This window comes from Antrostomus carolinensis, unplaced genomic scaffold (assembly GCF_000700745.2).
Source record: "Antrostomus carolinensis isolate BGI_N321 unplaced genomic scaffold, ASM70074v2 scaffold32868, whole genome shotgun sequence".
Taxonomy (NCBI): domain Eukaryota; kingdom Metazoa; phylum Chordata; class Aves; order Caprimulgiformes; family Caprimulgidae; genus Antrostomus; species Antrostomus carolinensis.
In genome coordinates, this window is record NW_010332874.1 from 5,632 (window position 1) to 16,984 (window position 11,353).

The window sequence follows — 11,353 nt, forward strand, 5'->3', positions numbered from 1 at the left end:
AAGGCTCTGCAGCCCAGCCTTCTAGTGCTTCCCGGGGAGAGCAGGGCCAGGGCAGCTGACGGGCAGCGAGCCCTTTTGGTAGCAAGGGACCGTCCGTGGCATCAGGCAGCACTTCCAGCATGGTTCTAGCCCACAGTCTCTGCTGGGTGACACCTCACAGCTCTCCCAGCAGCAGGGCCCCATGCTTGTGAGGAGCTCTAGTGTGCTGGGATATGTTCCCCAGCCTACAGTCACCACAGAGCAGCACTGGGGAAACCAGCACCTTTCAAAACAGCAGCACAGCACTGGGCCCAGGTTGCTGGGTGACAACCGGGTGTCACCAGTCCCGTTCTGAGGGCTCCCGGTAAGGCAGCCCCAGCTGAATGAAGACATCTTTCTCAGTGGGTGTGGGCAGAGTATGGCCAGATGCCACCTTGACGCCTCCAGGGCCTCGCACCACAGCTGAGCTGAGGGCATGTTCCGAGAGGCTCATGCCCTTGGTCTTGGCCAGGGCCCGCATGGAGCGGTTGAAGTGAGCTGAGCCGGTGAAGTAGAGCAGGGCGCAGGCAAACTCGCTGTAAGGCACCACGATGATGTCAAGCCGGCGGTGACGCCGGTCTGGCCCGGGGAGCCGACACACCCCCAGGTACTTTTTCTGATCACCATTGTCCTCCTGACTCACCAGGTCATCTGTAAGGAAGCCTGGGGAGAGAGAACAGGCAGAGAGGAGCTGAATGGTAGGGACTGACACTCCCACCCCAACTCCCTACTGTCCAGACAGCAGCTGAGGTTTCTCATAATGTGCTGTGGGACCCCAAGGGCAACCCAGCCTCAGCCCTGACAGCCTCATGCAGACAGGAGACACCATGCTGAGCTGCAGCAATGCTCTCTCCTCAACACTGGCTGTGGAGCCACCACTGGAGCAGGGGCAGTACTCTAAGGACTTACAAGATGTCCTGTCCTTGGGAAAAGGACACCTGCCCTTCAATGAATGCCATTCACCTCACTGCATCCTCAGTTTGGCCATGCTAAGAACAGCTTCGAGCACCATGTGCTGGTCCCCAGTCCTCTTACCACTCCTGTGGAGGCTGTCAAGCAGCTTGCTGAACACCCCACGGTGAGACTGCCCATCTGGGTGAGTGACCAGCACATCCACATCGCCACAGGTAGCCTTCCCTCGACGGTAGGAGCCACATGCCACACACACAAGCCCAGGCTTCAGGGCCAGGGCAGCTTGTCTCACCTCCAAAAAGAGAAAGAGAGAGAGGAGGATTCAGAAACCAGTCTCTTCATGCCCTTTCCATCAAGGCAGCAAAGGATCTTCGGTCTGCCTATGGGCCTGTCCTGCATCTCCAGGGTCTCCATACAGAGCAGACACTTGGCAGGCATGGCAAACTGCCCCAGCAAGGAGGCTGGCCTGCTGCCAGGAGCCACGTGAGCCAGGGTGGCCTCCACCCAGACCTGCAAACGCCCAGCACACTGCCACACAATACAATGATCTACCACGGGGTTACCAGCAGTCATCAGGTCTTGGGGGCACTGAGCTGGAGCTGGGCTGGGACAAGCAGGAAGATGCAGCAATGCTGAGGAGGAAAAGTAAGGCACAACCTCTCAGAGCCTTTAGTTTCTGAGATAGCAGGAAAGAAGAGGTTTTTCAGCTCTCCTGTAGGCCAGGAGGGCAAAGCTCCCCAGATCCGCCCACAAAGAGAATCAGTTCAACACGAGAAGGTCACAAGTCCTGTTTCAGAAGCAGAGACGGGCTCATGGAGAGTCTCCCCAGCAGGACCCAAGACAGCAGAAAATCTGCAAGTGTCCCTTGGAGTCCACTCCTGCCAGGAGCTCTGCTTTTGCAGGAGAGCTGGGTTTTGTGACCCAAAACCCACAAATGTCGCAGCATTTTAGACCAAACAGATGCCAAAATGCTGCTACCAGCAATTAGACATGTATAATCAGAACTTCCCCTAATGCAGCTTCCTTCATGCTGGACCCCAGCTCCTGTTTTGTGCAGACAATGCTAATTCTGATGGCTTCATTCATTAAATGCTTAAGAAAGGCTTCCCGGTCCCTGGACAGGAGTAAAGTATTCTTGGTCTGATTGTGCCAATCACCCTGCTGGCAGCAAATAATTAGGGGCTCAGCAATTCCCAGTGATGAGGCCATCACAGAGGCTGGGGTTCAGGAAGGCACTGTCCATGCCCACAGCCCCTTGTCGCTCTTGGGGATCATCCTTCATTAGCAAGAGATAAACCCATTAACCTTTGCCCCAGAGGTGCTCCAAGGAGCCACAAGCCTTTCTCATGCGGAGCAAGCCCTCCTCTGGTGTCCTTGCCCCTCTTCTGCCTTTAAATGAAGATTTCTAGAAAACTCCCAGCCCCACCCGAGAGCCTAAAAGCTCCTCAGATCTCACTGTGACAGGCAGCACAGACAGTGACTAATCCCTCATTCTCTCTCCTGGGCCTGGATCAGAGGTGTGTGTGCGTGTGTATGGAGGGGAGCGCAGTAATCCCATCAAGATAACAATAGACCCACCCCCAAGAGCCAGCTCCTCGACCCAGCCTGCCTGGGAAAGGGACCACTCACCACCAAAATGGCTAATCCAGCACATGGGACTGACACCCCAGCAGGAGCCTGGCAGGAGTGTATTCTTCGTGGCCAGGCCCTGTGGCCGAGTGACAGGGTCACGCTGGTTGCTGCTTCCATGGTGATCAGAGAGCACAGGGGTAGCAATGACGGTGTCTCCCCCCAGGCTCTCTGCTCACATTAGGGTACACTGGCTTAGCACCCCATAATCCTGGAGTGCCATGGCAGCAGCCATCTGCAACCTGAATGCCCTTCACTTCCAGCAAGGATATCCACGCTCTGTACTCCCACTGACAACCAGCTCACAGGGTGCTCACAGCTTTCTTTGGTGAAGCAGCATTAGGGAGACAACTCAGGGCCCTCAGCTGAAAGCAAACATCTCAGAGAAGATCAGAGCCATGAAAGAGGAGCTGGAAACCTGCCAATCCTACCATGCCAGACACAGTCTTTTTCAAAGCAGTGTGTAGAACTGACACCTGGGAAGTATCCTCCTCCTTGCCAGGCACTCAAACTGAACCTTCCTCTGGGGCAAAGAAGGTGACTTGCGTGCCCATGCCCAAAAATTGTCCCCTACACACTAATCCTGCTCAGAGGAGAGGCTGAAGAGCTCAGCTATAACAGCAAGGGACATTTCCACAGCATAGACCCTCCTGTTAGGTCCCAACAGGTACTCCACTCTGAGGGCCCAGGGCTGAGCTACTCACGGTCTGTTCTATCTCTGCAGCTTCTTCCCGAGGCATGCGCTCCAGGAAATCCCTGTAGTGCTTCAGCCCCACGGCTTGCTGGCTGGTGAGAGTCGCCTTGCTGCGGATGTCATCCAGCGTTCGGAAACCCTAGTGCAGATGTGGTGATATTCAAACATCTACCAAGACTTTGCTTTTCAAATACTTTCAAGCAGGATTTGGGGAGACTGCATTTAACCTGTCTCAAGTCCAGGCCAGTCACAGCTTCTGAGATCACATGCAGAGATCATTTAGGGCCTGGTTCCTAAAAGAAGTGATCTAGGCAATCCCAGTACTCACACACACCTCTGATCTCCACCCCACAAGGAGTCTGAATCTTAACTAAACCTGACAGAAGGCTACTGTTCTTAAAGCACTGTGTTCCTACAGCTTGAAGGAAAACAAGTAATGCAGGTAAAGGAACAACATCCAGAATATCCCAATGAGGGAAAGTCTACAGTATGAACACAACCATACTTTTAAGACAGCAAAGAATCCAGTCACAAAGAAAACACTACAGGAAACTAGTCTTCAACAGCTCTGAGCTCGCTGTTTTTAAAGAAGGAACCCACCCATGGGCTGGGTTGCTCCCGTTGGCACAATTACTTCAACCTCATTTTCACAACTTCCAGACAAGGTGGACGGCTGCTCTGGAGCCAGCCAGGCCAACAGGCCAGTAACTGGATGAGGAGCTTTCATGGCCAAGATGCCCTGGCTCTTAGCAGCATCACTGCCATGAGCAGTGTGAGATGACCTCCAAGCAGTGATGCTAACAGAACAGACAGTGTGTCCCCCCACTCCTCCTATCATACATCTTTGTCACCCAAACTCAAGTCTCAGCCAGGTGCACTCCATTCTCCCCAAACACACCCACAATGGGATCCAGTTGTAGTTCCTCCCAGAAAAGCAGATTCAAATCCTATCTGTGGGTATTGGCAATTGGAAACTATTTGTGAAAGTAAATCTCCTACACTCAGCAGCAGTCTTCAAACCCTAGTCTGAGAACCTCCTGTGTAAGGCACTGAACTTACCTGCTGGTACCACATCTGAGCTGTCTTGGCCCCTGCTCCCCAGATGCTGGAAAACAACTCCAGTATGGGCACACTCTCACTGATGTGATCCAGCTTGCGCAGGTGCCCGCTCTCCAAGATCTCCATGATCTTCTCTGCCATCCGCTTCCCGATCCCAGGGATCTTACAGGCTTCCTAGCAAGAAAAGAGAGCTGTTACTGGAAAAGTGAAGATCAGAGACAAGCTGGGGAGCTGCTACCCACTCAGAGCCTGGTTAGCCATTTGATTAATGATTGCTAAGGGGCAGGACTAATTCTGCCTGATGGTCTCCTCTCTCGCCCAGGCTTACACAGGCTCCATCGAATCAATGCCAAGTGGAAAAGGACAAGTATGCAAAACAGGACTGAAAAACTAATACACTGAATGGCTGGACTGTTACAGTCAATAAGGCTCAGATCATTAGTTTTATATAGTATCTTGAATGGTGGCCAGTGCTGATGCTTAAGAGGAAGGTGAAAATGTCCCTGCATTGTGCCTGGGAAAGGCATTTATCTCATGAGTCCTCAGATCTGTCCCTAAAAGCCTCAGAGTCCACTTTTCTGCTGTTTTGAAAACACTACAGGTGGTCCATGAATCCCAGTTTGCACTTGCTACACAACTTCCATCAAAGTCACCTGACAGGGAGAAATTCCCAAGGCCTGAAGAGAAGCTATTCCCTGTACAGAAGGGGGAAGGAATCTGGCTCAGATCTAGGATGCTGGGTCTATCTCCCTGCTCCACCACCCCAGGAAAGTGTTTTACCTGGTAGGAGGTGACTGGTTTGTGGTAGCTCTTGAGCGCATTGATGGCTTTGGAGTAGCCCAGAGTTCTCCACTTGTCCCCCTGGACAGAGTAGGCCTTTGCCAGCACTTCCAGCTTCTCTGTGATGCATTGGTTGTGATTCTCCTTCTTGCTGTTGGAAGACTGGGCACAAACCCACTTGCTAGCAGGCTGGGCCACTGTGGAAGAGCTGTTGCTGGCCTCCTCTGATGATTTCACAGGGTAGTGGCCAGAAATCAATGCTTCCAGATCTCCCTGGGTGACACTAGCATCTTCTCCTTCACTGTCTTCATCATCAGAGTATTTCTTTAGGGAGAGGTAGAAAAGCAGCCATGTGAGAGTAAGTGCATGCCTTACATATGTTCCCTTGGCACAGGCTGCTCCTGAGAGTAGGAAGACAGAGCACTAACCAACCTCCAGGGCATGCAGTGCTCAAATTGCCATCTCTAGAAGCGACTGGTTATACGCACACCATAGCTCTTCACGCCTCAAGCTACACATGCACCCCTTGAAGCTACGTGCACATCTCACAAAGCACAGGAGACTAGAGACTGCTGTTTGCCTGTGATCCAAGCACACATGCAACTCCTATAGCCAAGACCCTGAGACCTAACTGAGGTGAGACACTAGTTAAGTGAGCAACTGCTGCCAGCAGCATGGTATGACAATGCTGAAATCCCTGGTTGGGGGAGATCCTGACTCCCTACTCCCACTGGGAAACCTTTTGCTAGTCTGGTGCCTGCACAGACACATCTCTCAAATTCAGATTCTGCACCTTCTGCCCCATGATGTGGAGATCATAGGAGACATGCTCTGAACTCTGTTTTAATGTTACAGACACGAAATCTTAACAGGATAGTAAATTACAACCCCCCCCATTTTCCGCATAGCTATCTGCAAGAGAAAAGGGGGAGGAAGGAATGACACAAAGGACTCCACATTCCTCAGTGACAGAAGAAAGAACCAACGTATACATTTGCTGATACCCTCAGCATTAGGATGGCTCTGTGTGGACTTAAGGAACAATGAGCCTTGGCTTCAGGTAACGAACAAAAGGGGATAGAAGTGGGAAGCCACACAGGGGCTTTGTAGACTACTTTGCTCACTGGGGTCCCTGTCTCTCCTGATATATAAACACAGGAGTCCAGGAAGATCCAAGAGCTGCCGTACTGTGGAAAGAGCTCTGAATGGCACAGGGCTGTTTGGGATCAGTTCAGCAGTTACATGTGGCACTCAAGTGCTGTTGTGAGTTTCTGCAGAGCGTTAGCCTAACTAGAGTCACGGCCATATCCTCACAACCCAGACTCATTCTCCTGGCTAGCAAGGTCTGGAGACACAATCCCTCCAAGACACAGAGCTGAAATATTTATGCAGAAGAGGCAGGATGTAATCTTATTTTATAACTCTGAAAACTAGCTCAGACTGAGGATTTGATAGACTAAAGCAGTTTTATCTGCCTTGAAATGCTTGAAAGGCAACTCCCTTAAGACACTGTTCCCTCTAAGGGCAGCAAGCCTCAGAGTGTTCAGATTGGTTAGTAAGCCCCTTAAAAGCCTTTAAAGAACATGTTAACCAAGCACAATGCAAAAGACTCTGCAGCTGAAGTTCTCATCCTCTCGGCCATCAGTGTCATGTAGTTGAAACAACACATAAACCCCTGTTTCTCTAAGCTTCACCAACAAAGCTGATGAACTCTTTACAACCATATATTCAAAACCAACTCGTCCCATTAGCTTCCAAGACACTGCAGGATCCTACAGCAGCTGACTTGCTAGAGGTGGGCGAGACTGGGATGTGCTTGGTTTGTCTGGAGCACAGCACAGGAGCCAGGACAGCAGCTGAAGCCCAGTAGCTGGGGCAATACTCCACTTGAGAGGGAGGCAGGCAGCCTGGGGTAAGAGCCCCAGGGTGTAGCAGCCAGTGAATACCTGGCACACTTGCAAAGGCTGCCTTGCAGAAAACCACGGCATCCAGATACCAGTCACACAGTGGTTGCTGCAGCCTGACTGGTAACAGGGCTTCCTCACAGGAGTTTACAAGGAAACACAGAACTCCCAGAGCAGCCCCTGTTCAGTAAGAAACACGGGCACACTCACCATCTCCGAGAGGAAAAACATCCACCCAAGCTAGGAAAGAGTCTGTGCTTAAATGTAGGATGCTTCTAAACTGAGATTTCAGCTTTACTGTTGTAGCTGGGTCTCAAAAGTGGTTGGTACTGACTTTAAAGCGTATCCCATGGGTTCTCCTCTCCTCCCCAAACTCACATAGTCCCAAGCTTGGGACAAGGGATTTTACTGAAGCGTCTACAAATACTGTTTTTGTGCACAGAGTAACAGGAAATATCATTGCTTGAGGAGATTTAAAAAAAAAAAAGACAATAAGGCAGCTGCCTGACCACCCAGAGTAAATGTGAGCAGAAAGCGGGGCAGATACCACAGGACCCATAACAGCACAAAAGATCCTTTCTCCTGTTAAGTGTAAGATTTGTTAATAATGACTGCCACTAAATTAGAGTTACAAGAAACAGCAAAGATAGTGTAATTTCAAAGGTGATGCAGTTACAGACAACTCTGCCTACAGCACACTGGATAGTAAGTCTGCAGAGAAAAGATCTCCCCCTACACATATTCCAGAGAAAGCCTAAAATAAAGGAGCCTACGGGGGGCTGCTAGTTAGGGAGTAACTACAGGGTTTTGTGAAACAAAGTTTGGGGCTGTGTTAGAAAACAGATGCCAGCATTACAAGACAGCTGCTGCTCTAAGCACTCTGGGGTAACTTTGCTACAGATAGATTTGAATTCTGTCAATGTCCAAAAAAGAATTCAGCAAACTTAAGCAAAAATACAGAGAAAGAAAAGAAAGCTAACAGCGGGTCGGAGAAGCTGACTCACAGTAGAGGCCACTAATAACCAAACACAGATATTTTAAGAACACCACCACAATCATTTGAGTGGCAACCTGATCCACTGCACATGTGTCTGAACAGGGTGCTTGCCAAGGAGTGGAGAATGGGTCAGTATAGCTCAGGGAGGAACATGGGATGAAATATCAGAGACGGCTTCCTGAAAGGGAAATATTCTCAGCCAGGGAATATTCCTCAGAAGGACGCAGGGGAAACATGATCACCAGAGTGAGCCTTGGCCTGATCAGAGCACCAGGACTGCTTCAGCTGGAAATGTTCTGATGGAGACAGTAATTTAAAGGGTGTTGTTTCTACTTTTACCATCTAAAAGGGACAAAGAGAAGTAGTAAACAAGTCCACAGCCTGAGTCTCCCAGAACCAACTCACTGAAACATCCAAACACCTTCTCTTTGCTGAGAAAATCTGGTGTTGTACCCCTGCAGGGATGCTCTTAGCCAGGAAAAGCAGTGTGCAGGATCTGTTCACAAGGAGAAGGGCCTGTGTAGGAAGGGAAGCCTCACCTCAGCTAGCTGCTGCTGTCCAAGGGTGCCCAGGCCTTGCTGCAAGGAATCCTCCACCTGTTCTTTGGTATTTGGTTGCACTGCTCCCTGCTCTGCTGGGGGCTGGATCTCTTCACTGCCCAGGACCTGCTGCTGCTCTTTCTGCAGTTCTCCCTCCTCCAGGTACCTGCCATGGATCAGATGTCTTAGTACAGGAGAAGAGGGACTTCTCAGCCCCAGAAGGTTGACTAAGAAATCATTCTGCATGTTTTGGGATGGAGCAAACAACCCAGGTGAATTGTACTCTCTTAGATCACAGATTAATTTATCTGGTTTTGGCTCAATTCCTCAATTTCCATTCACCTCGCTGACCTGCAACTTCCACTCTTATCTACCTCACTCATAGACTCTTTCTACAAAACATTTTGATCCTAACCTGTGGCTGCCTGCTACTCCATTCCTTATTTCTTCTTGTGGCTAGCTGTTAATTCTCTCTCTACTTTTCATCTGCAATAAGTAAGAAACATCATTTAATCCTCAGCATTTTTAAAATAAATCTCCTTGTTATCACTGATGGATTAGGAAGAGGTGCCTTTAGCACCTGTAGCAAGTGACAGGGCTCCTCTTAGCACTTCTGGGCCCTATTCCATGTTTTGCTACCCCACAGAATGGCAACCAGTCACAAAGTCACTAAATTCACAGTCTGTATAGGGAAAAGTGACTCTGAGTTATGCCTACAGGAGCTGCAAGAAGTTGCAGTCTGAGATTTTGAGCAGAGGTCAGGTTTTAGTGCTGTTCAGTTTGGGATAGAAGCACTGTAGGGAGGAATAACAGCGTGGTATCTGCATACCTGCGAGGGATACAGACACCGTAGCCAGCGGTACTCAGCAGCTTCTGGTCTCTGATGCAAGCACTTAGCCAGGATGCCTTCACTAGCTGCAACCCTGAAGGCAGCTTGGTTAATTTAAGGAGCCGAAAGGCCCGATCACAGTCCATGTCTTCGGCCACAATGACGTGTGTCACCTCTGAGGAGAGCTGGCTGTGTATAACACCCCCATTCTGGACAATCTGCTTGTGGAAGATCTCTGCCCTGGCTTGGCCGATGCCAGCTTGCAGCACATAGGCAGTGACTGGTTTCAGCCACTCTGCTGAGGAAGACACAGAGGCAGGAGCTTAGTGGCAAGAAAAAACATGTCTCACACCAACTGGGCAACGTATCTCACATAGGACTTGATGGCACCAACAGTGGCAGGCAATCTTTGGGGGGTACCAGCTGGACACATCAAAGCAGCCTGGCCACAACCTCTACAGAAAACACACTCAGCGGCCAGACTTTCCAGCCTGTGGGAGAACAGCACCTCCAGTTAACAAGCTGGGGTAGGAGTATTATATTCCACATCACAGGCATGCAGGACTTACCCTCAGGCATCTCTCTTCCTTCATCTTTTGGGATCTTTGGAGGGATGCTTTTCCCCGAGTCATCCCTCACCTTCTTCCTCTTAGGAAAGGCTTTGACAATGCCTTGTGGCTCCATAGGCCTGGTAAGAAGTTTAGCTGCAACCGCTAAATACCAGTGAGAAAGAGGAAGGTTGCTTAGAACAGTGTTACCCAGTCACAACTGCTTAAGATTAATTCATTTTGCTCGCTGACTTTGTTGGGTTGGGTTTTTTGTTGTTGCCTTCCAAAAACAGTGGCCCTGAGGGAGGCACCTGGAAACAAGAATTTCAGCCCACAAGGTCAGAAAAATTAAAGTTAGAAACCACCAAAAAGCCACCTAAGAAGACCCTGCTTGAGTATCTTAGAAACTACTAAACCCAGGTTCTTACAATAGAAAGTATTCAACTGCTTCAACATTTTGCAGCTCCTTCCTGCCCAGCCAACAGAAGCAACTTTATTTCCCAGACATTTCTTAAGCATGTGCTCCTGAAGATGGAGAGGAATCACCTCTCCTGCCAGGGCTGAAATCCAGTCACTAACGAGAAGATATAAAGCAGCTGATCAACACCAAGTGTTTCATGTAGCCACAGGAGGAAAAGCCCCAACCCAGCTTCAGCTGGAAACAGGAAATTAGTAAAGATATTGGCCACGTCCAATACAGTTACAACTGTAGCTTTACCATCACAAATCTTACAATCTTTGGAGCTTTAACTACTGGCCTAGGCTACCAGAAGTTGTTTTCTGTAGCCCAAACAAAACCCTGGATCACTGTATATCCCAACAGTCCCTTCCACCCGGCTGCCAATGCCAGCTTGAAGGTTTCCTCTCTGTGCAGCGCTTCATGTTTTGCTTAGAGGTTTCTCACACAGAAGCCAGCACAAACCTATCACATTAAGCCTAGAAGAGCTGAAAATGGTCCCACCAGGCCGTGTCTTCTCCCTGCAGTCACCTTCTCATCCAAGCATTAAACCCAATCCTCTGGAAAACCAACCCAGAGCTGGACTCCAGTCCTTGCTTCTGTGACAAGAGTTCAGCTTCAGGGAAGAAGAAACTGCTACATTTCTAAAATTCAGCTTCATAGAAGTGTTTCAGGATGTTTTGACCAAACTTCTCCCCTCTGGAAACAGTAATACTTTCTATTATACAAAGAAAACAACACACCAAAACCCGCCCAAGCTCCTAGGTGCCTGCGTCCTCTTCAGGACTCAGCTGAGTCATTTTCTAGGTGGCATTTTAGCGGGTCTAAACCAAACACACACGCCAGGTACCACGCTTGCCTCACCACCACCCTCAGGGGTCACGGAGGCTGCATCGCCACCGCCCCGGCTCGCCCCAGGACGAGCAGCACCCAAAGCCCCGGGGGCAGGAAACAATTCCCCCGGCGGTGGGGGCACCGGCGGGCCGA

The 11,353-nt window shown here is 50.0% G+C and overlaps 1 protein-coding gene across 1 annotated transcript; it reads right to left on the reverse strand.

Annotated features, from left to right (window-relative positions):
* Positions 1-226: 226 nt before the first annotated feature.
* Positions 227-10,045, reverse strand: POLL (DNA polymerase lambda). The gene is made up of 8 exons (XM_029086406.1): positions 9,931-10,045; positions 9,362-9,659; positions 8,533-8,698; positions 5,093-5,416; positions 4,313-4,486; positions 3,264-3,392; positions 1,054-1,222; positions 227-681 (listed from the first exon to the last, which is right to left on the reverse strand). The coding sequence occupies exons 1-8, from the start codon at positions 10,043-10,045 to the stop codon at positions 317-319; spliced, it is 1,740 nt and encodes a 579-aa protein (XP_028942239.1). The 3' UTR covers positions 227-316.
* Positions 10,046-11,353: the final 1,308 nt, after the last annotated feature.

Excerpts from the sequence above, each read along its gene's own strand:
- POLL (XM_029086406.1), bottom strand. The coding sequence starts at position 10,045 with ATGGAGCCACAAGGCATTGTCAAAGCCTTTCCTAAGAGGAAGAAGGTG. Across the intron at positions 8,699-9,361 it reads GGTGTCTGTATCCCTCGCAG|GTACCTGGAGGAGGGAGAAC; the intron begins GTATGCAGATAC and ends GATCCATGGCAG. Across the intron at positions 682-1,053 it reads TGACAGCCTCCACAGGAGTG|GCTTCCTTACAGATGACCTG; the intron begins GTAAGAGGACTG and ends CTCTCTCCCCAG.